General features: G+C 36.9%; 1 protein-coding gene across 5 annotated transcripts in view; it reads left to right on the forward strand.

Annotated features, from left to right (window-relative positions):
- The window catches only part of TRMT1L (tRNA methyltransferase 1 like), a 45,434-nt gene that overhangs the window by 18,240 nt on the left and 1,818 nt on the right, over positions 1-25,376 (forward strand). For 4 of the 5 annotated variants that reach the window (XM_019801380.2, XM_002920850.4, XM_011227015.3 and 1 more), the window contains 5 exons: positions 1,313-1,503; positions 20,025-20,103; positions 22,687-22,853; positions 23,378-23,440; positions 25,215-25,341. In XM_019801380.2, coding sequence (XP_019656939.1) covers positions 1,313-1,503; positions 20,025-20,103; positions 22,687-22,853; positions 23,378-23,440; positions 25,215-25,341 — 627 coding nt within the window. The remainder of the gene's footprint in view (positions 1-1,312; positions 1,504-20,024; positions 20,104-22,686; positions 22,854-23,377; positions 23,441-25,214; positions 25,342-25,376) is intronic. The other variant, XM_034666799.1, reaches the window with a different exon arrangement.

Genomic DNA, 25,376 nt, shown 5'->3' on the forward strand with positions numbered 1-25,376 from the left:
GGTTTTTTAAAGATTTTATTTATTTTGTGAGGGGGTAGGGAGAGAGCTCGAATAGCAGGGGAAGGAGAGGGAGAGAAAAATCTCAAGCAGACTCTGCACCAAGCATGGAGCCCGATATGGGGCTCGATCCCTCAAGCCTGAGATCATGACCTGAGCTGAAATCAAGAGTTGGAGCTCAACCGACTGAGCCACCTCCGCACCCCAAAACTCTTTTATGTCTCTTTCATCTCCTTTATGTACATAGTTTGAATAAAATGATGGCTTATAGGGGTGCCTGGCTGGCTCAGTTGATGGAACTTGTAACTCTTGATCTCAGGGTCGTGAGTTCAATCCCCACATTAGGTGTAGAGATTACTAAAACAAAAATAAAAATGAACAGATTTTTTAAATGATGGCTTATAAACTTGGTTCTGCAAAATGATCGTACATACAAAACAAAAAGTTCTGTTTTTCATCAGGATTTCTAAACAGTTAAAGGCATTTTTTTGAGCACCAACTTTATTCAGAATGTTCTTTCAAAAGAATAATATAATATTATGTAAGTTGACCCTGAGAGTATAGATAATGCATGATCAGCCAGTTCATTCCCTAGCCTCAAAACTGGGTTCACAGCATTTAGATTGAAATTCGTACCTCAACATAATACAGATTATTAGACTTCATATACCTTTGGCATTATTCCTAATTATTTGAAAACTCTGATATCCAGTGTGTATACATACCCAAGGACCTATTGTATATGCTTAAAATTACTTAAAGTAATATCAACAAATTTAAATTAATACATCTGAACTAAGTTTAGTATATATAACTGCAGAGGGTAAACTAAATACATAAATGGTATATCAATTAGAATTTAATCCAGAAGTCTATAAAATTAATAGTGGCAAAAACTTTGCCTGTTCATTTTTCACTGATCATTCAGCACATACTAGCCTGTACGTAGTTAGTCCTCAATGATCATTGTTTGGAAGAAGCTTTTATAGAAAAAAAGTAGGTAGAAAGAAAGAAGGGTGGTGGTGATGACAAGAAATCAAGTGACACTGAATATCAGAGGATGTAGTCTGACTGAGAGGATACCATAATGGAAAATGTCTAGTTACTGAAGATTCTGCCAAGCATCCTTTATTACCTGTGTTTCAGTTTGTGTAAATGTTACAGTAATGATCTTTTAAAAACATTGCTACTAAGAAATAAACTTTCCTTATTTTCCCATAACCTGTCCATGGTTTCCTGTCCCGGTTAGTATTGTCAATATAATGCCAAAGAAAAATGATAAGCCCCCAAAATAACTTAAAAAATTTCTTTCCAGAGCTGCAGCCCGATGTAACAAAGGCATTGAGGTACTGTTTGCAGTGGCTCTGGAACATTTTGTGTTGGTTGTCGTGAGAGTTTTGAGGGGGCCTACTTCGGCAGATGAAACAGCCAAGAAGATTCAGTACCTGATCCATTGTCAGTGGTGTGAAGAGAGAATTTTTCAGAAGGATGGTAATATGGTAGAAGGTAAATTCAAGTTTCTCTTGACTGTATATTGTGTTTATGTATAAGCCTCCAATGAATAAGTCTTTATCACATCCCTAATTACACATATTGTTGTCCTTTGATTTTAAAGATTACAGTGCTAACTTTATTTCCTATACTGGATTTCCTTTCATCAACAGACAAGACATTCGTGTGAGTTTATTAAAGTTATTTACTCATGCTCTACAATTCTCTCTAGTTCTGCCCTCTATTGAAACATCTAGAAATAACTTAGTTTCCACTGTCACTAATTTTAGGAACATAAGTCAGATTACTTCTTTGTCTAGGGTGTTTCAAATCACTAATTTTATAAAAATAATTATCATGTTTCTGCCTTAATATAAAAACCATCAGTTATAAAATTACTTCAGTAAACATTTACTGAGCCTCTACTATATGCCAGGCATGGGGATCAAAGAAAAAGATGAGGCTTATGCCCTCATAAAACTGTTTCTGTTTTGCTTTTCTGGGGCATAGAAACAGATGCCCATTTGTTTCTGTTAGATTCTTGGCATATTTTAATATGGATTTTTAAGGACTCTTCAGATACTAGAGTTTAACTCTTGTGATATGAGTTGCAAATATTTTTTCTCATTTTGTGACTTCTCTTGACATTTTTTTTAATCTTTCATATGCAGAAGTTTTTTGTTGTTGCTGTTGTAAAGTTAATTGAATTTCCTTTTATGTATTCTGGATTTTGTCTATAGTTAGAATTTTTGTGTTTCTTACTCAGGGTAGGTTATGTTTTATTGAATAATTCACCTTTCTCCACTAATGTGAGAATACCATCTCTTTCTTACACTAAAGAATATATTTGAGTTTGTTTCTGGATTTTCTGTTCTGTTCCAGTGGTTCAATATCTGTTCATATACCTCTGCCACACTATTCTGATCACAGAAGATTTTTAGCGTTTAATATCTGTTACGGCAGTCCCTCTTCAAAGCTTATTTTTGGAGTGTTCCTGATATGGGATCTTCCTTTTTTCTTAATAAAAGAGTAAATAAATAGACCAGCTAGTATTGTATTTTGATTTTATTAAATTAAGGGGGATAGATACTGTTGCGGTTTTCAGATTTCCTAGTAACCTAGTATGCTTTTCATTTGTGCAAGTACTTTTGCTACAGTGTCAATTGCTAGTGAGAATGGAAGGCATGCTGTCATGTTCCTTTAGTTTTCTCTGGTGCTTTCTGATGCAGGCATGGATCTGAGATACCTATCGTTTTTCATGTTAAGAAAGTATCCTTCATTTCCAGTTTTACTGTATTTTAGCAAGATGTTGAATTTTGTCATGTATTTCAGCACCTGTGGAGATGATTATGTGATATTTCTTCTTAGGTCTATTGATTTGATTAATTGTAATAAAATTTCCCAGTATTAAACCATTCTGCCTTTCTAGAATAAACTACTCAGTCAGGAAGTATTTTCTTAGGATGGATTCTATTTGCTAATTTTTAAAAAAAATTTTAATATTCATAAATGAGATGGTGTATAGTTTTCCTTTTTAGCATAATTTTGATTGGGCTTTGGAATCTGTTTAAACTTCAAAAGAATTTGGAACTTTGCCTTTTTTTTTTTCAGTGGTTGGGAACAGGCTAGCTTTAGCTTTTCTGAATTATTTACATAGAGTTGAGCCAAGTGTATCTAATGGTTCTTTTTAATTTTCTTGGTTTCTGTGGTTATATTCTCTTTTGTTAATTTTTAATACTTGTCCTTTCTGCCTTTTCTCTTGACTACCTTAGATACTGGTTTATTTGTCCTATTGTTGTTCATTTATTATCTTTCTTAATGTTTTACTTTTGTAGTAGTAAATATGTATTCCAAAATTTGAATTGTTTTGGTTTTAAGTAATATAGTTTGGCTTCTTGGCATCATAAATGAGGTAATCAGCCACCCATTTTCCATTTTCCCTTCCTAATTTGTGTTCATTATACCATTTATATGTTATTAGAATATGTAACATTTATATTCTATTTTGCCAATAAAATCTATACATTAAACATATTTAGTACTCATTATCACTCGTTTTGCCATAATTTCTCTTAATCATCTCTTAATTTGCTAAATCTGACTTTCTGAGTTTAGTCAAGAATGTTCGTGGGCAAAAACTCCTTGATTTCTTGCATATTTAAAGCTCATTACCCATAACCTTTATACTTAAAGAGTTTAGAGTTTCTTTAAATGCCTTGTAAAAGTTTTTATATTGTCATCTGTCACTGAATATTATTGTAACTTTTCCTTCTTTCATGTGACATTATTTTGCCTGGCTGTCCAAAGGAATATTTATTTTTGAAGTCCAGTAACTTTACTAAGGTGTATCTTTTTAGAATAAGTTTTCCTAAATCATGGTGTACCCCTTCAGAGTTTCAAATCTTCTTTTATTTTAAGAGAGTTTTCTTAAATATTTATTTAATTCTAATATTTGTTTCGCCTTTGTATTATTATGTCTATGCTAGATCTCCTCAGCCTGTCTTTAACTACCATTTTATCTCTAGAAATGTTCAGACAGATTTGTTTTATCTTCTTCATGTATGGCCCTTTAACCATTATGAAATGCCCATCTTTATCTCTGTGTTATTTGTCTGAAAGCTTATATTATCTGATGTTAATATAAACACCACCTTGTAGTTACTATTGACGAAATATATTTTTCTCATCCTTTTCCTTTCAATCCATAAGTGTCTTCTTGGATCTTACTTTTTTTATCCAGTTCATCATTTCTGCCTTTAGATGAGAGTTTTAGACAGTTCCTACTAAATGTCATTATTGAAATGGTTGACTTCATGTCAGCTTTTTTGCTATTTGTTTTTATGTCTTTTTGTTGTTCTGTTTCACCTTTGTTGACTTTTTTAATGTTAGACGTATTTTTAGTGTGTCATTTTAATTCCTCTGCTGATTTTTTTGCTATGTATTTTTCAGTTATTTTCTTAATAGTTTCTCCAGGTATTATAGTATACACACCTTTAACTTGTCCGGAGCTACCTCAGGTTAATATTGTCTGAAGACTGGCAAAAGCTAGCAACTTTGCTCTAATGTAATTCTCTTTTCCTTTCCCCTTGTAGGCTATTTTTGTCTTATATTAATTAAGACCCAATCTATAGTGACCCAATCAAACAATATAGTATTATATGTTTCTTCTAATATACTATATATTAAACATAGTAATATATTTATTCTTATGATTTTCAAAGAAATTAAGACAGGAAAAGAGAGAATACACATACACACACACACACACACACACACACACACACACACACACACACCCCTTTTATAGTTACCCACATAATTACCTTTCCAGTGCTCTTTAGTGCTGACTTTGGATTCAAGTTATTCTATTTCATTTCCTTTCAACCTGAAGAACCTCCTTTACTGTTTCTGCAACAGACTCTCCCAGTTTTTATTTATCTGGTGATGTCTTTATTTCACCTTCCTTTTTAAAGGATAGTTTTGCTGAATGTAGAATTACTGGTTGACAGGAGCTTTTTTCATTCAGCACTTTGAACAAAGCATTCCAGTGCCTGTTGGCTTCCATTATTTCTGATGAGAAGTCAGTCAGTCCTTGTATTTTTGTTCCCTTGTACTTGATAAATTATTTTTCTCTTTCTGCTTTCAAGATATTCTCTGTGGCTTTCAGGAGTTTAGTTACAGTATGTCTGAGTGGATCTCTTTTATGTTTATCCTAATTGGAATTCATTGAGCTTTCCGAGTCTGTAGATAAGTATTTTCCATCAGACGTAGGGCACTGTCTTGCTTCTCCAACCTAAGCTTCACATCTTCGTCACCTCAGACTGGAGGCGGATATAGTCTGTAATCTACTAATCATGAATTAGAGTAATATAATCAGCTGTTTCAAGTACAGTTTCCTGAACAACCCCTGTAACTGTTGCCCTAGAGCTACTCCACTTGCATTCATCTTCGCCTTATAGGTTCAAATACCCCTCTAAGGGTCTTTCTGCCTCTAATAGTTATTCTCTCTAGTGTGGTTTTCTTCCAGTAGTATGATCTCTCAGCTTTTAGGCTTTCAGAAAGTACTGAACAATTTGGGATGTGTGCTGGCTCATCTTATTTCCCACTCTATCTAGGAATTATTCATAAAAATATCTTTTCTGGGGCGCCTGGGTGGCTCAGTCGGTTTAGCATCTGCCTTCAGCTCAGGTCATGATCCCAGGACTCTGGGATCGAGCCCCACATCAGGCTCCATGCTCAGTGGCCGGGGCGGGGCGGGGGGGGCGGTTGGAGGTGTCTGCTTCTTCCTCTCCCTGCCACTCTACCTGTTTGTGCTCGTCCTCCCTATCTCTTTTTCTCTCTCAAATAGATTAAATAAATAAATAAAAATCTTTTTTAAAAAATGTCTTTTCTGTCGTATCTAGAGATTTGGAATAAGAAGAGAAGTTGGGGAAAAGAGAGAGAAGTTGGGTTTCAATGCTCAGCCTACCATCCTAATCTTGTTTTTAATACAACAAAATCAGAAGAGGGGCACCTGGGTGGCTCAGTCGTTAAACGTCTGCCTTCGGCTCAGGGTGTGATCCTGGCGTTCTGGGATCGAGCCCCACGTCAGGCTCCTCTGCTGGGAACCTGCTTCTTCCTCTCCTACTCCCCCTGCTTGTGTTCCCTCTCTCGCTGGCTGTCTCTCTGTCAAATAAATAAATAAAATCTTAAAAAAAAAAATCGAGTTAAAGAATCCACTCTGGCTTTTTAAAATACAGGTTTTTGGGGACCCTGGCTGGCTCAGTTGGTGGAGCTTGTGACTCTTGATCTCAGGGTTGTAAGTTCAAGCTCCACGTTGGGTGTAGAGATTACTTAAAAATAAAAGGGGTGCCTGGGTGGCTCAGTCAGTTGACCATCTGACTCTTGGTTTTTGCTCAGGTCATGATCTCAGGGTTTTAAGATCGAGTCTCACAGCGGGCTTAGGATTCCCTCTCCCACTTGTGCACGTGGGCGCACACACTCTCTCCGTCTCCCTCTCTCTCTCTCTCTCCAGAATAAATAAATCTTTAAAAAAATAATGAAATATTTAAAAATAAATGAATAAAATAAAATGCAGGTTTTCAGAAATATCTTTGATGAAACTTTGGAAAGTTTTGGTTCTCCTGGATAACTAAGAAAATGGTTTGGTGGCCTGTGGTTTCTTTTTTCAATTTTTCCTAATTCAGGTTTCCTTCATGTAAAAAATAATAGACCTCTTTAGTGTTTAAAAGGATAGCAGTCATGTAATTTCACCTCAATTAAAAAAAAAAAGAAGAATCTCAGTGTTTTTTTACCTCATACCGAGTATTACTGGTGGTATTCTTGCCCTAGAAATGATGAATCAGTTCTATTGAATTTTTTGTCATCTCTCACTGTATTGTGTTTTACATTATCAACAAGTAGCTAAAGTCAAATACACTCTGCTCAAATTTGATCCTGAATCCATACAAATATAACCCCTTTCCTTCTCTGACAGAAGTCTTTTTAAAAGGATTTTTTTTAAAAAGATTTTTATTTATTTACTTGAGAGAGAGGAAGAAGCAGGCTGCCTGCTGAGCAGGGAGACCCCGAGGCAAGCCCTTGGTCCTAGGACCCCGGGATCATGACCCAAGCTGAAGGCAGAAACTGGCTGAGCCACGCAGGCACCCCAAGGATTTTTGACTTAATAAATTGCTGTAAAGAAATGATTTATTTTCTGCATTTTGCTTGCAATAATACAGGACTTAAAGAGTGTATCTGAGTATGTCTTTCAAAGAAGTCACCTCACTTAGAATTTTCTATAATTTTATCAACTTGTAATACATTGTTTAAAAAATCAACTAGTTCCATAGTCTTTTTTCTTTCTTTTTTTTTTTTAAATATTTTATTTATTTACTTAGAGTACGGAGGGAGGGGGGAAGCAGACTCCCTGCTGAGCAAGGAGCCTGAGGTGGGGCTCGATCCCAGGACTCTGGGATCATGACCTGAGCCGAAGGCAGATGCTTAACTGACTGAGCCACCCAAACGCCTCGGTTCCATAGTCTTAATGAAATAAGGATCCCTAAAGTTGCCAGCTAAAATGTTACAACTATTTCTTCTAATATTTACATCCCTGTTTCTGAATGGCATGCTTAAACTACCTATAACTTTCTTCCATTGAAGAAGAGTATTCAGCTTCCTAAACCAACCCAGTTATATGCATGTGCTTCCCCTCTCCAGTGTTAGCTAAATCAATATTCAGTGTTTATATTTTTATAAAATTATTATTCACAAGTTGTATTAGTTATCTATTGCTGTGTAACAAATTACTCTGGCATTTAGTGACTTAAAACAACAGTATTTATCATCTCATAGTTTTTCTGAATTAAGAGTCTGGTCATGGCTTAGCTGAGTCCACTAGCTCAGGGTCCCTCACAAGGCTGCAGTTAAGGTTTTTGTTAGGGCTGCGATCAAAGCCTGACTGGGGAAGGATCTCCTTACAAGGCTATTCACATGGCTGTTGCCTAAATTGAGATCCTTATAGGTTGTTAGACTGAAGACCTCAGGGCATTGCTGGCTTCTCAGAGGCTTCCTCAGTTCCTCATCATACGTTCCTCTTCATCCAGCAACTCACAACATGGCAGCTTGCTTCATCAGAATGACCCAGCAAGAACCAGAGAGAGGGAGAGCAAAAGAAAGCAGACAGAAGTCTTTCATAACCTATTCTCATACTATCCATCATTTTTGTCATATTTTAGTAATTAGAAATGAACTCTAGATCCAGTGATCTCACACTTGAGAAGAAGGGGAAGAAGGGACTAAGAAGGGACACAAGGGTACAAATACTGGGAGACAGAGGTCATTTGCTGCTATCTTAGAAGGCTTCTTCAGTACAGATGAACCAGTTAATATGCTGTAATGTTTCTTTTTGTATGCAACTCTTTGATAACTCTGGAATCAATAATTACTGTTTTTGTTTCCTTTTTATGTATGTTCACTTTTCATAATCCATTCCTAAACTCTTTGCTACAGTTTTAGTGCTCCTTTCTATATGGGTAAGTGCATCAGCTAATCTGGATTCCAGTTTTACTCCCCTGGAGACAGTGCTCCTGCTTTCCTTCAGGTGGTTTATTTTTAAGTCCACTGAAGGCCTTTAACTGGCATCCTGGAAATGTGCTTCAGCTTTCTCCTCCTGATCAATCTCCTATATCTGGACCTTATGTATTTTTCCATCATCTTTGTCTGTTTTCTTGTTTTGAATGAGCACTTTTTCCTGTAGCTTCCTGAGGATTGTGTGGCCAAGTACAGAATTGTAGGTTGTAAATCGTTTTTCTTCAGAATGCTTAAGGTATTATTATTTCATTGTCTTGTAGCCTCCAGTATTAATATTGAGAAGTCTGCTATTCCCTCTCTCTTTTTTTTTGAGATTTTATTTATTTGAGAAAGAGTGCACATGAGCAGAGGGAGGAGCAGGGTGGGGGGAGAACCTCAAGCAGACTCAGTGCTGAGCATGGAGCCCGATGCGGGGCTCCATCTCATGACCCCAAGATCATGACCTGAGCTGAAACCAAGAGTCTGACTGATGTTCAGCTGACTGATTCACCCAAGCATCCCTTTGCTCTTCTTCTTATATCTAATCCTTCATGATTTTTTTTTCCTATGAATGGTCTTAACATATCCTTTGTTTGCCAGTGTTCTAAAATTTTGTGATAATATGTGTATTAATCTTTTTTAGTTCATTGTCCCTGGGTAATCTATGAGATCTTTAAGAAACTTGAGTTCTTCAGTTCTGGGAAATTATTTTTTCTTAATTCCAGCATAGTTAACATATAGTGCTATATTAGTTTCAGGTGTACAGTATAGTGACCCAACAGTTTATACACCTCTGTGCTCACTTAGACAAATGCACTCCTAATTCCCTTCCCTTATTTCACACAACTCCCGTCCCACTTTCCCTCTGGTAACCATCTGTTTGTTCTCTAAAGTTAAGAGTCTGTTTTTTGGTTTGTCTCTTTTTTTTTCTTCCTTTGTTCATTTGTTTCTTAAATTCCACATATGAGTGAAATCATACGATATTTGTCTTTCTCTGACTGGCTTATTTTGTTCAGAATTATACTCTCTAAATCCATACAGGTTGCAAATAGATTTCATTCTTTCTTATGGCTGAATAATATTCTTGCATGTGTGTCTTTGTGTGTGTACCACATCTTCTTTATCCATTCATCTCTCAATGGACACAGGCTGTTTCCATAGTTTGGCTATTATAAATAATGCTGCAGTAAACATAAGGGTACATATATCCCTTCAAATTAGTGATTTGATATTCTTTGGGTAAATGCCCAGTAGTGCAATTACTGGATTGCAAGGTGATCATAGGGTAGTTTTTAAAAAATTTTTTGAGGAGGGGAGCCTGGGTGGCTCAGTTATTAAGCATCTGCCTTCAGCTCAGGGCGTGATCCCAGAGTCCTGGGATCGAGCCCCACATCAGGCTCTCTGGTCCGCTGGGAGCCTGCTGCTTTCTCTCCCACTCCCCCTGCTTGTGCTCCCTCTCTCACTGGCTCTCTCTCTCTCTCTGTCAAATAAATAAAATATTTAAAAAAAAAAATTTTTTTTTGAGGAATCTCCATACTGTTTTCCACAGTGGCTGTAGCAGTTTGCATTCCCACCAACAGGGCACAGGGTTCCTTTTTTCCCACATCCTCGCTCCCACTTGTTGCTTCTTGAGTTTTTTATTTTAGCCATTCTAACAGGTGTTAGGTGTTATCTCATTGTGGTTTTGATTTGCATTTCCCTGAGTGACATTGAACATCTTTTCACATGTATGTTGGCCATCTGTATGTCTTCTTTGGAGAAATGTCTGTTCAAGTCTTCCGCTAATTTTTGGGGGGTTACTTGGGGGTTTTGGTATTGAGTTATATAAGTTCTTTCTATATTTTGGTTACTAACCTTTTATTGGATTTATCATTTGCAAATATCTTCCCCCACTCAGTAGACTGTCTTTTGTTTTGTTGGTTGTTTCCTTTGCTGTGCTCAAGCTTTTTATTTTCACGTAGTCCCAGGAGTTTATTTTTGCTTTTGTTTCCCTTGCCTGAGGAGACGGACATATCTGGAAGGATGTTGTTATGACCAATTTCAGAGAAATTACTGCTTGTGCTCTCTTCTAGGATTTTTATGGTTTCCTGTCTCACATTTAAGTCCTTAATCAATTTTAAGTTTATTTTGTGATGTAAGAAGGTGGTCCAGTTTCATTCTTTTCCATGTAACTATCCAGTTTCCCAACACCATTTGTTGAAGAGACTGTCTTTTTCCCATTACATATTCTTGCATCCGTTGTCAAAGATTAATTGACCATATAATTGTGGGTTTACATCTGGGCTGTCTGTTCTGTTCCATTGATCTATGTGTGTTTTTGTGTCAATACGATACTGTTTTGATTACTACAGTTTTGTCATATAACTTGAAATCTGGAATTATGATAACTCTGGTTTTGATTTTCTTTTTCAAGATTGCTTTGGCAACTCGGTCTTTTGTGGTTTCATACAAATTTAGGATTGTTGTTCTAGTTCTGTAAAAAAATGTTGTATCTTGATAGGGATTGCATTTAATCTGTAGATTGCTTTAGATAGTATGGACATTTTAACAATATTTGTTCTTCCAGTCCATGAGCATGGAATGTCTTCCCATTTCTTTATGTCATCTTCAATTTCTTTCATCAGTGTTTTATATTTTTCAGAGTACAGGCTCTTCACTTCCTTGGTTAAGTTTATTCCTAGGTGTTTTATTACTTTTAGTGCAATTGTAAACAGGATTGATTGTTTCCTTCTTTCCTCCCTCCCTCCCTCCCTCCCTTCGTTCCTTCCTTCTTTTTTTGGGAGACAGAACAGGGGAGGGACAGAGGGGGAGAGAGAGAGAGAATCTTAAGTAGGCTCCACACCCAGTGCAGAGCCTGAGGTGGGGCTCAATTTCATGATCCTGAGATCATGACCTGAGCCAAAATCAAGAGTCAGATGCTTAACCCACTGAGCCACCCAAGTGCCCCAGTGGGATCATTTTCTTAATTTCACTTTTTGCTACATTATTATTAGTGTGTAGAAATGCAACAGATTTCTGTACATTGATTTTGTTTCCTGCAAACTTACTGAATTTGCTTATCAGTTCTATCAGTTTTTGGTGGAATTTTTAGGGTTTTCTATGTATAGTATCATGTCATCTGCAGATAATGAAAGTTTGACTTCTTCCTTACCAATTTCAATGCCGTTTATTTCTTTTTGTTGTCTGATTGCTGTGGCTAGGACTTCCAGTACTCTGTTGAATGAAGGTGGCAAGAGCTGATATCCTTGTCTTGTTCTTGACTTAGGGGAAAAGCTGTCAGTTTTTCCCCACTGGGTATGGTGTTAGCTGTGGGTGTTTCATATAAGGCCTTTATTATGTTGAGGTATGTTCCCTCTAAACGTATTGGTTTTTATCATGAATGGATGCTATAGTTTGTCAGTTGCTTTTTCTGCATCTATTGAAGTGATCATATAGTTTTTATCCTTTCTTTTGTTGATGTGATGTATCATATTGATTGGTTTGTAAATATTGAATCACACTTGCAATACTGGGAATAAATCCCACTTGATCATGATGAATGATGTTTTGAATGTATTGTTGGATTTGGATCCAGTTTCCTAATATTTTGTTTGTATGACCTGTCCATTGATGTAAGTGGGATATTGAAGTCTCCTACTGTTATTGCTTTACTATCAGTTAGTTCCTTTATGTTTGTTATTAACTGTTTTATATATTTGGGTGCTCCCATGTTGGGAGCATAAATATTTACAATTGTTATATCTTTTTTTTTTGCTGGTAATCCTAATGTCCTAAAGGGAGCAGAAAAATGCCTTGAGATAAGGAAGGGATTATTATTATTTTTTTTATTTATTTATTTTTTAATTTTATTATTGTATTATGTTAGTCACCATACAGTACATCCCCGGATTCCGATGTAAAGTTCGATGCTCCATTAGTTGCGTTATAACACCCAGTGCACCATGCAATACGTGCCCTCCTTACTACCCATCACCAGTCTATCCCATTCCCCCACCCCCTCCCCTCTGAAGTCTTCAGTTTGTTTCTCATAGTCCATAGTCTCTCATGTTTCATTCCCCCTTCTGATTACCCCCCTTTTCTTTATCCCTTTCTTCCCCTACCGATCATCCTAGTTCTTATGTTCCATAGATGAGAGAAATCATATGATAATTGTCTTTCTCTGCTTGACTTATTTCACTTAGCATTATCTCCTCCAGTGCCGTCCATGTTGCAGCAAATGTTGAGAATTCGTTCTTTCTGATAGCTGAGTAATATTCCATTGTATATATGGACCACAGCTTCTTAATCCAGTCATCTGTTGAAGGGCATCTCGGCTCCTTCCATGATTTGGCTATTGTGGACAATGCAGCTATGAACATTGGGGTGCATATGGCCCTTCTCTTTACTACGTCTGTATCTTTGGGGTAAACACCCAGTAGTGCAATGGCTGGGTCATAGGGTAGTTCAATTTTTAACTTTTTAAGGGACCTCCACACTGTTTTCCAGAGTGGCTGTACCAACTTGCATTCCCACCAACAATGTAGGAGGGATCCCCTTTCTCCACATCCTCTCCAGCAATACAATTGTTGTATCTTGTTTTTGGATTGTCCCCTTTATTATTATGTAGTATTCTTGTCTCTCTTTACCGTCTTTGTTTTAAAGTCCGTTTTGTTCAGTACAAGTATCTCTATGCCAGCTTTCTTTTGACATCCATGTTAAATGACAAACATGTTAAATGTTTCTCCATCCCCTCACTTTCAGTTGCCGTGTATCTTTAGGTCTGAAATGAGTCTCTTGTATGCGGCATATAGATGGATCTTGTTTTTTTATCTATTCCATCACCCTGTTTCTTTGGATTGGAGAATTCAGTCCATTTACATTGAAAGTAATTATTGATTATGTATTTATTGCTTTTGGTACTTCTTTTGTGGTTGTTTTATACTTCTCTGGTCCTTCTCTTGCTCTTTTTCATAGTTTGCTGTCTTTCTTTAGTGATATTTTTGGATTCCTTTCTCTTTATTCTTTGCATATCTATTAGTGGTTTTTGATTTGTGGTTACCATTAGATTTGTATATAACATCTTCTGCATATAGCAGTCTGTATTAAGTTGATGGTCATTTAAGTTTGAACGCACTCGTTACTCCTCTCCCTCCACTATTGTAGGTATATAGTGTCATATTTTATGTTCTTTCATTTTGTGAATCCCTTGACTGATTTTTACAGATACTTATTTTTACTGCTTTGTTTCCTACATCTCTTATTCTTACTTACAGTCCTTTCTTCCCCAAGAGTCCCCTTTAACATTTCTTGTAGGGCTGGGTCAGTGATCATGAACTCCTTCAGCTTTTGTCTGTCTGAGAAAATCTGTCCTTCTATTCTGAATGATAGCCGTACTGAATAGAGTATTCGTGGTGCAGATTTTTTCCTTTCAGTACTTTGAATATGTCATGCAACTCTCTTCTGGCCTGCAGAGTTTCTGCTGAAAAAGCCACTGATAACCTTAAGGGGTTTCCTTTGTACATAACTTTTTTCTTTGCTCTTACTGCTTTTAAATTTCTCTCTTTATCACTACTATGTGTATTTGTGTGGACTTCCTTGGGTTGATTTTCTTCAGGGAATTTCTGTGCCTCCTGGATCTGGATATCTGATACCTTTTCCAGATTAGGGGAATTTTCATCTATGATTTCTCAAATTTCCTGTCACCTTTTCTCTCCTCCTTCTGGGATCTCTATAATGTGAATGTTATTATGCTTGATGGGGTTGCTGAGTTCCCTAAGTTTATTCTCATTTGCATAATTATTTTTTTTCTCACCAGTTGAGCTTGATTACTTTCCATTACTCTGTTTTTCAAGTCACTAATTCCTTCCTTTGTTTACTCTAGCCATCCAGTGTATTTTTTATTTCACTTATTGTGTCCTTCATCTCTGATTGGTTCTTTTTTCTCCTTGTTAAGGGTCTCATTGATGTCTTCACTCTTCTTCTCAATACGAGTGAATATCTTTATGATCATTATTTTTCATTCTCCATCAAGCATATTACTTATATCTGTTTTGTGCAGATGTCTTGCTTTGGTTTTGTCCTGTTCTTTTATTTGGGACATACTCCTCTGTCTTCTCATTTTTTTTAACGCTCTCTATTTTGTGTGTTAGGAAAGTGAGCTACATCTCCTGCTCTTGAAAGTAATGACCTTATGAAGAAGAGATCCTGTAGAGCCCTGCAATGTAATGTCCCTTGTTCACCAGAACCTGCCACTTCAGGGGTGTCTCCTCTGTATGTTATGCACCCTGCTGTTGTGTCCTGGCCGCTTTTTCCTCCAGTCCAGTTGTCTGCAGAAGCTCTCTTTGTCTGTTATGGGCAGTGTTTCATCCCCAGCCACGGTGGGGTGTGAAGTTTTAACAAGATGTGAGGCAGTCTGCTTGCAGAATGAGACCTGCAGGGACTGGGGACTCTGTGGGCAGGACACACTTTTTTTTTTTTTAGGATTGTGTTTCAATAAAACTTTATTTATGGACACTGAAATTTAAATTCTGTGTCATTTCCATATGGTACAAAATAGAATTCTTTTGTTCTTGTTTTCCAACCATTTAAACACACAGTTTTAACAAGGTACACCAGGCTTCCAAAGGGCCGGCGGCAGCCACTGCCACTGAGACTGAGGCCCCACAAAACACACAAGTCAGGAGATCAGGTGTTGGCAAGGTTTGTGTGGGTCTTCGGGGGGAGGGTACCTGCAGCACTGGGACTGAGGCAGGTTCAGCTGGAGGGGGTGGGGTATGGTGTAAGCAAGTTAGGTAGTGAATGTCCCAGGGCCATGTGTTATGCGGGGAGGGGGGGCAGGGCAGAGAGATGGTGCCTGTCATCTCTTTTGTTCCTAGAGAAGTCCCTCTGCAATCCCTGCCCCTCCAGGACATGATCTGAAATGAGTAAAGTACTCTCCCTCCCCTCCCCTTCGTCCCAGGCATTTTTCAAATTGCTGCTTCTATGCCGAATCTCTGTGGGCTCTTTGTCATGCTGTCTCTTTAAGGGCAGGGTCTTAGCTTCCTGTTGCCCTCCAGGCTCTCCCAGAATGGAGCCTACTGATTTTTAAAATGCCTGACTTTAAGTCCCACTGGTTGTAAGAGCTCAGGAATTTCAGCCCCTCTCCCTTTCAAAGACAAACGTTATGGGTATTTGTCTTCCCTGTGTGGGCTCCCAGGTATGATATTCTGTTTCTCTCCCGTTTCCACTCTAGTGGCTTGCTCCCCATGGCAGATGCTGTTTTGCTTTCCACTGCATCTCTGTGCTTCCTACCCTCTTCAGTGTAGCCTCTTCTCTGCCTTAATAGTTGAGTTTGTTCTGCCAGTCTTCACGTTGTTTTCTGGGTTATTTATGATGACGTGAGTGTTATCTAATTGTATCCATGGGACGAGGTGAGCTTAGGGTCCTCTTATTCCACCACCTTCCCAGCCCTGGGAAATTTTTTCTCTTAACTCTTCTTTCTTTTCTGTCAGACGTGAGGTGGAGCTTACAATTTTTTACCAGCTTTATTCAGATATAATTGACAAAAACTGTGTAACTTTAAGGTGTACAATGTGTATCACTGATTTCATGTACATGTATAATGAACTACCACGATAAGATTAGTTAACACTTTCAGCACCTCACAGTTACCTTTGTGTATGTGTGTGTGTGTGATGAGAACACTTAAGATCCACTCTCTTAGTAAATTTCAATGATACAATCTAGCATTAATTTTAGTCACCACGTTGTACATTATTAGATCCCCACATCATCTTATAACTGAAAGTTTATAGCCTTTTACCAACATCTCTTCATTTCCCCCACCCCCAGGTCTTAGCAAATACCAATCTGCTCTGTTTCTAATGAGTTCAACTTTTTTAGATTTGACGTATAAGTGAGATCATAAAGTATTTCTTTCTCTGATTTATTTCACTTAATATAATGCCCTTAAGATTGATTCATGTTGTCACAGATTGCAGGGTTTCCCTTTTTCATAGTTGAATGATATTCTATTATATATGTACCACATTTTTTTTTAATTTTTCTTTTTTGAGTATAGTTGACATATAGTTATGTTAGTTTTAGGTGTACAACTTAGTGATTTTGACAGATTTATACATTATGCCACAAGTATAGCTACCATCTGTCCTATTACATCACTGTTACAGTATCATTGATTGTATTTCTTATGCTGTGCCTTTTATTTCCATGACTTATCCAGTCTATAACTGGAGGCCTATATCTCCCTCTCCCCTTCACCTGTCTCCCCTTCCTTCTGGCAAACATCAGTTTTTCTCTGTATTTATAGGTCTGACTCTGCTTTTTGCTTGTTTATTCATTTGTGGGGTCTTAAAAAATTTTTTTTAGATTCTACATGAGTGGGATCATATGCTATTTGTCTTTCTCAGTCTGACTTATTTCACTTAGCGTAATACCTTCTAGGTCCATCCTTGTTGTCTTAAATGGTACAATCTCATCCTTTTTTATGAATGCATAATGTTCCGTGTGGGTATATAGAAATACCACATTTTCCTTATCTATTGATGTCCCTCTATTGATGGACACTTAGGTTGCTTCCATATCTTGGCTGTTGTAAGTAATGCTGCAGTAAGTATAAGAGTGCATGTATCTTTTCAAATTAGTGTTTTTATTTTCTTTGGGCAAATACCCACTAGTGGAATTCCAAGAAAGTGAATGATAACCCAAGAACGGCCTGAGGGAAGTTAGTGGGAGAGCGTGATTTAAAATAACTCCTCTGGGGGCGCCTGGGTGGCACAGTCGTTAAGCGTCTGCCTTCGGCGCAGGGCGTGATCCTGGCGTTCTGGGATCGAGCCCCACATCAGGCTCCTCCGCTGGGAGCCTGCTTCTTCATCTCCCACTCCCCCTGCTTGTGTTCCCTCTCTCAGTGGCTGTCTCTCTCTGTCAAATAAATAAATAAAATCTTAAAATAACTCTTCTGGGGCTTAAATGAACTGAACAGTCCATAGTAGAATATAGCCCCAATTTGGACAGTCTTTTCATTTCTTGGGCATTTGGCTCTACTTTATAGATTTCCCTGATTGTTATTTTCCAACTCTCCTTTTTAAATTTGTCATATTTTCTCTGTTTTTAAGTTACTTCATATTTTCTCATTGTTTCTTTTTTAATAGTGTTCTATTCTTGTTTCAGAGATATAAAATCTAATCTTAGCTCTCCAAGAATAGTGGTTATAGTTGGGTATATTTTTATTTAAGGGAGGATATATTTTTTTTAGTTCGTTTTGTAATGTTTCTGTTATTTTGTTGTTTTAGTTCTTCTGTTTCCTAACAATTTCTGTTTTTGTCCTCTGTCATGGTAGATCTCAAATGTCTAATGGTCTTTGTCCACACTGAAAGTTTTTTGGAAGCCCTGGAGTCAGGACTTAAAGACTGGTAGATTTTACTGTAATGAGAAGGCACCAGTCTGTCTTTTCACTAGGGGATCCCCCAGATGAAAATGAATGTGTGAGGTCTTTTCTCTTGGATTGGTAAGTTTTTCTAGAGAAATCTCTGAATCTTCCAGTAGCTTTCTAGGAGCCATGTTGGGGAAGGAGATTTAGAAGTTCTTACTTACCATTTATGATGTCCTTTACTTAATCCCTTTCTTTTAGTAAATCTTATTCTCAACTGTGACTGCTGCCTCTGGTTCCAGGTCCTCTGTGGTTCAGCCTCACCCAAGATTAACTTCATTTTTTGGAATGAGGAAGCACAGAAGTCTGATTGTGGGTATTAAAGGAGAAAATCTAGGGGTCTTAATCAAACCCCTTAAAGATTTTTAGCCAGACCTCTTTTTTGCATTACTGCCCTATACCCATCTTTCAAGATGATCAGTACCTTCCATTCTCAGGTCTTTCTGGGGTCCCACAACACTAGTGGGCTTGCTGTTTTATTGGTAGCCTGTCTGCCCATTTCAGGCTTAGCTTAAGCATTGTCTGGACTGCTAAATCAGTTATCCCCTTGTGAACCTTATTTCCACTTCTAAAATTTTATTGACATTTCTTATCATCTTCTGTTACCTCCTCTCCCATTTTATTTATCCTTGGGTTTGACTTTTATTCTTTGTTCTCATTTTAATAATGCTTTAAGAGATAGAGATACAGTACATGTTCATTCCATTGCATTTAAATAGAGGTCTCCAAATATTTTTTAATTCCTCCTCTGGAATTGTCTTCATAGCCTATATACCAAGGACATGGACATACTAGTTTTGTTTACCCCTTCATTTTTTGCTACTATTAACTTGAAATGATAGCCTTGACCTGTCAAAGAGGGAATTTGCTATTGCTGACCTAGCACTGAGAAATCCTAGGCAAGGGGCTTGGGAAAAGACATACGTTGATATGATGGGAGCATTCTGTAAATGCATCAGTAAACATACTAATAAAAATTCATGTGTGTGCTGCCTGTGGTAAGTGGGTGTAACTGACAGAACTAAAAGTATTAATTGCCCTAATTTGGGTAATACTGACTATAGTATTATAATTTACTTATTTAATGGTTCCAGGGAAGACTTCTTGAATATATTCACATGTTTGAGGAACATAATGCTGAAAACTAGATCTAGTAAAAACAGTGAGGGAAGAAGCCTTCAAGTACATCTAAAATAAAATCACCTGTCCGTGCATTATCCCATTTAATTACATTGAATAACAGTGATGTCTGATAACAATATACTATAGACCTATGTCTCTGCCATCATAATTCTGAGTTCTGGATATATCTAGGACTGATTGATTAGATCAGGCCATTTCAAGAAGGTGAATAATAACCCAAGAATGGCCTGAAGGAAGTTAGTGGGAGAGAGTGATTTAAAATAACTATTCTAGGGCTTAGTGAACTGAACAGTCCATTGTAGAATATTGCCCCATTTTGGAAACTAAGAATAATGCTAGTACTTCCCCAGTTTCCTTGGGAGTATATCAGGCCTCTCATTGATCTTTTAAACTGAATTAAGAATCTTCTAGCCTATAGTTTGGGGGCTGAATATGAATCAAGCCTAGGGAGTAATTTGTTTTCTTCCCCATTGCAGAAGTAACTAATGAGAAATGTCTTTATTTTGATGGGATGTGCTATTTGTTAAAACTCATCAACCTTTTCACATAACATGTATACATTTTATTGCATGTAAATTATACCCCCATCAGTTGATTTTAAATGGGTATCTTGTGGACTTCTAAAGATTTTCTCCTAAATTATTTCATGCAGCATAGTGACTAAAAGCTAGTAAAAGTTATGCCTCTAATAAGCCATTTGACATGGATTTCTGTGGCCTCTCTTAAGCTTTAATTCTCTGATGTGGATAACTGAGATATAACAGTATCTGCTTCAGAGAGTTGTAAGGATTAAATTTTTAAAATGCATATGAAGTACTTAGCATAATACCTGGCACATAGTAGATCCTCATTATGTATTGGCTGCAAATTATTACAAATATAACAATTACTATTTACATTGTCATTTCTCCTTTGATTTCTTTTTATATTTTCACAGAAAACCCATACAGACAGCTGCCCTGTAACTGTCATGGAAGCATGCCTGGAAAGACAGCAATAGAACTTGGACCTCTATGGTATGTGCTTAAGCAGAATAATATACAGATGGTCCCCAACTTGGGATTTTTCGACTTTATAGTGGTGCAGAGGCAATACACATTCAATAGAAAGTGTGTTTCATATTTTGAATTTTAATCTTGTCCCAAGCTAGCAAAATGCGAGTCTTCTCTCAGGATATTGGACAATAATAGCAAGCCAGTCACACATCATGAGGGTCAACAACCAGTACGCTTGCAACCATTCAGTTTTTCACTTTCAGTATAATATTCAATAAAGTACATGAACTAGTCAATACTTTATTATAAAATAGGCCTTGTGCTAGATGATTTTGCCCAACTGTTAGCTAATGAAAGTGTTCTGAGCATGTTTAAGGTAGGTTAGGCTAGGCTATGACATTCAGTAGGTTAGTCTATTAAATACATTTTTTTTTAAAGATTTTATTTATTTGAGAGAGAGAGTGAGAGCACAAGTCCTGGGGCAGGGGGAGAGGTTGTCTGCCCACTAAGCAGGGAGCCCAGTGCGGGACTGGATCCCAGGACCCGGGGATCATGACCTGAACCAAAGGCAGACAGTTAACTGTCTGAGCCACCCAGGTGCCCTATTAAATGCATTTTCAATTTAAGATATTTTCAACTTACCTGGGTTTACATAAGTCCATTGTAGGTCAAGGAAGATCTGTATTCAAAATTGATTTATATATTGATTTGATTATGTGATTATGTGTAGTGTAAAAGACAAATTTCAGTTTTTTAAGTCTAGTCAAATAATTATGACTCTTCTACCCTATGAATCTGAGATGTTTTTTGTTTTCAGATTTTTCTATACCATTATTCTCACAAGTTTGCAACAGTGCTAAGAGACAGTGGGATCAAAGAGAAGCCTGGCTGCTCTGCAAACTAGTAATTCATTTCTGAATAGTAAGAATGAGGCTTTTTTCAGTTGACAGTTTGTAGAACTAGGGTGTGATTATGAAGAGATCACCATAACTTTTTATAGAAGAGTCAACTAATATAAGAGGTCTTCAAGAAATTAGTTTCAAGTGAGTAGGGCATGTGACAGTAAAGGTTTGCTTGTTTTAGGTAAAGCTGTTTAGATGGGACTCAGCTGCAAATATTTAATGTATGTGTGCTTTTGCATCATTAGTATTGTGTTTTTAGTGACTTGAAGTTGAATTGTTTTTAATCAGAATCCTTACTTTTAGGTTGTTACTAGAGATTCTGATAGAAATTTGAGATTCCTAACAATATTGTGACAAAGAATCATTGCAGATTTCTACCTTGTTTATAAGGTCAAGGTCAAGGTGTAGTCAATCTACTAAACCTAAAAATTAACTCAAATGGTAAATGTTTGTGCTGATGCCCATTATTTTATCTTCATCTCATGTACCTATTCTAAAACTAAGAGTGACTTCACCAGCCTTTCCGTAGGAAAGCCGCTACATTCTTACTCTTGCTGATCTCAGAACTGGGGAAATTAAGAGTAACAAGTTGCTGAATCCAAAAGGAGGATTTAGCCCAACTCCCTCATTTTACAGATGAGATGATTATGGCAGTGTTTTTCAGTGCTGACTGAAAATGACCCCCAAAATTAGTAGTACAGGCAAGACCAGAACTCAGGTTTTTTGATTCCAGCCCTGAGTTGTAAACCATGTCGTAGATTTCCTCACTCAAAATCATTGTTCATGTCTTTACTCTCATCCATTCTTTCCCGCTACTTCAGCTCCAATTCAGTGTGTCCTCTTTGAAGTCTTTCTTCAGTGCTTCAACCCAAAATTATTTCTAAATTCCATTTTAATAAATCTTACATTGATCATTTGACACTTTAAAATCATATATGCTTTCATATATATTTGCTAACCTAATAATAGCTATTATTCATTGAAGCTATACTCTGGACTAAGGATTTTGTGTGCTATCTCATTAACTCCCATAACATGTCTGAGAAGTTTTATTTTTCTATTTTATGATGAGGAATAAGAAACTCAAAAGCACTAATTACTCAAGATTACATAGGTAGTAAGTGGTGGAGCCAGGATGAGAATCCAGGTTTATCTGACTTGGAATTTCATATTCTGTCCGTTATACCTGTGATTCTCAAATGGTAAGCATATCAGACTTACCCTTGTGCCATGTTTTTAACAAAATCAGCATTACAGCATCTGATTCTCCTGTATCTACTCCTGCCCACTCCATCCTACGTATACACATTGGATTAAGATTTTACTGACTGGAATATGCATTATGAAAACTTCTGTGTCACACTATGTGCCTAAATTTATAGGCTTTTATAGGGCAAACACTGTATAGTATACTTTGGTATATCCTCCATGTCCCCATGTACCACAGGGCTGTATACCTTACACCTTACATGAGGGTTCAATAAATGAAATTTCCATGAATAATCCCATTAGAGAACTAACATGATAAGAGGAGTGGGAAAATAGAAAATAATTTTAAATTAAATCATAAATTCTTTAATTTCAGCATTTATTCCATCCTATAATTAATTATATATCTTAGTTGTAGTTGAATTATAGACTTTTTTAAATAGACATTTCTCAAACCCAGTTTTCTGTTTCCTTCTTTTTTCCTTTTTTTCAGGTCAAGCTCCCTTTTCAATACTGGATTCCTCAAAAGAATGCTATTTGAGTCTTTTCACCATGGTTTAGATGACATTCAGACTCTAATAAAGACATTAATCTTTGAATCAGAGTGTACTCCTCAAAGTCAGTTTTCAATTCATGCACCTTCAAATCTCAACAAGCAAGGTGACTAATTTATATTCAGGGCCTGAAATGAATAACAGTTTTATTAAGATATGTATATATTTTTCCCCCTAATTGCAGTAGATTAAAAGAACTAAAAATCTGTTGTGATTTTATTACTCTGTGTCTGCTTTCTATAAAGAGAAACCTTAGGTAATTTTAAGAGTGTGGCCAAAAATTTTCATAACATCAATTTGAGACACAGAGGCTGTTTATGCTTATTACTCATTAAGGCAGTTCTTTGTCCTTTATTTTTTCCTTAGTATAAATAGGTTTTTGTAGTTTTATCAGGCTGTTGATACAAGGGTGGGACTATTAGACATTCTAGTATTCTTATAAGTCATTAGAAGCAGCAGGTATTATTAGACAGTTAAAATTTAATTCTTACAGTCTGTTTTTACCACAGAATCTCCTGTATTTCATAAAAGCAATGTGGATACAATTTAATAAGTTTTTATTTAAACTTTGAATTGTTGCTTCATGTAATTCTGTAAAATAATTTGTTATTCCCATTTTTTTAATTTTAGAAGAATATGGTGTGTTTATTAAAACTACAGATGATACCACAACAGATAGTTATGTTGCACAAGGTATGTATGTATGTATGTGTGCGTATATATGTAAATATATATTTATCGGTGCAAAAACGCAGATAGTGAAAGGGCAGGAAGAGACGAGATTGCCTTGGAGGCCTACTCTAAAATGCTTTTTCATTATATGGACAATGTAATTATAGTAAAACGTGTTTATCTGGCATTTGCATGTTCAAAATTTCTATTAACATGTACTTGTTCACATCTCTGATATATGGTGATGCCCTTGAAAGAACTGCCCTTGAAGAACCATGTGAACCAAACTAAGACCAAATTATATTTGATAGTTATAAAGATTGTTTTATTCTAATTCTTCTAAACTTTCTCATCAGCATGATTTTTTTTTTAAGATTTTATTTATGTGAGAGGGGCGCCTGGGTGGCACAGTGGTTAAGCGTCTGCCTTCGGCTCAGGGCGTGATCCTGGCGTTATGGGATCGAACCCCACATCAGGCTTCTCCACGATGAGCCTGCTTCTTCCTCTCCCACTCCCCCTGCTTGTGTTCCCTCTCTCTCTGGCTGTCTCTGTCTCTGTTGAATAAATAAATAAAATCTTAAAAAAAAAATATTATAAAAAAAAAAGATTTTATTTATGTGAGAGAATTAGCAGAGGGGGCAGAGAGAGAGAGAAGCAGACTCACTGCTGAGCAGGAAGCCTGACGTGGGGCTCGATCCTGGGACCTGGAGATCATGACCTGAGCTGAAGGCAGACGCTTAACCAACTAAGCCACCCAGGCACCCCTCTAAATGTGTTCTGAATACCGGTAAAAAGAACTAGTGTTAAGGTTGAAAGAGCAAAGGAATAGAATTACAAGCTGTAATTTTGTATTAGTTCCTCAACATTTTAGTGTTGATATTCAAAGACAAGAAAACCTCAACTCCTTTTGATAGTATATGGTTTAGGGGCGTGATGACTCAGTCGGTTGAGCACCTGACTCTTGGTTTCAGCTCAAGTCATCTCAGAGATCGAACCCCACATCAGGCTCCACACTCTGTGTGAAGTCTACTGGAGATTCTCTCTCAGCCCCTCCCCCTGCTCTCTCTCTAGAATAAAGCTTTTAAAAAAAATAATATATGGTTTTAATAACTATATATGTTCTTTCCAACAGTCATGTTCAGTTGGTATCTTCAACTGTCTAACATTCAAATCATCTAAAATATTTCTTCTTGGGGCGCCTGGGTGGCACAGTGGTTAAGCGTCTGCCTTCGGCTCAGGGCGTGATCCCAGCGTTCTGGGATCGAGCCCCACATCAGGCTCCTCTGCTATGAGCCTGCTTCTTCCTCTCCCACTCCCCCTGCTTGTGTTCCCTCTCTCGCTGGCTGTCTCTATCTCTGTCGAATGAATAAATAAATAAAAATCTTAAAAAATATATATAAAAATAAATAAATAAATAAATAAAATATTTCTTCTTAATTTCTCTGTCAGAGGGAAAAGGTACTATGGTACATTGCAGAAAGCATTAGATTTAAGAGCATCATTTTACTTCTGTTTATTGCGTAACTTCAGCCAGGCCGCTCACCTTCAGCAGAGGTGTCTTAAATCTTTTTTAGAGTAAGGTAGAACATAAGTTTTAAAAATATTTAAAGTGTCTGAGCCTTTTTTCATATATAGATTAAGGGAATTAGACTAATCTCTATGGGTTGTTCTCTAGCTCTAAAATTATTATTCTAAGACTGATCAACATTTAAACCTTCATGATAGGAAATATCAGGCCAAAAATAGTCATTATAAAGGTTTTATATCTGATTTTGTTTATATGTATATGTTTCAGGAAAGAGAAAAGGTAATGAAACAATCACAACTTTAGCCAAAAGGCAAAAGACTGATGTCAGTACTGAACATCCTCCCTTTTATTACAACATCCACAGACACAGCATTAAAGGAATGAATATGCCAAAGTAAGACAGCCAGTGAATGGCAAAATGTGTATTTT

The sequence above is a fragment of the Ailuropoda melanoleuca genome, chromosome 8, assembly GCF_002007445.2.
Source record: "Ailuropoda melanoleuca isolate Jingjing chromosome 8, ASM200744v2, whole genome shotgun sequence".
In the NCBI taxonomy this organism is placed as follows: domain Eukaryota; kingdom Metazoa; phylum Chordata; class Mammalia; order Carnivora; family Ursidae; genus Ailuropoda; species Ailuropoda melanoleuca.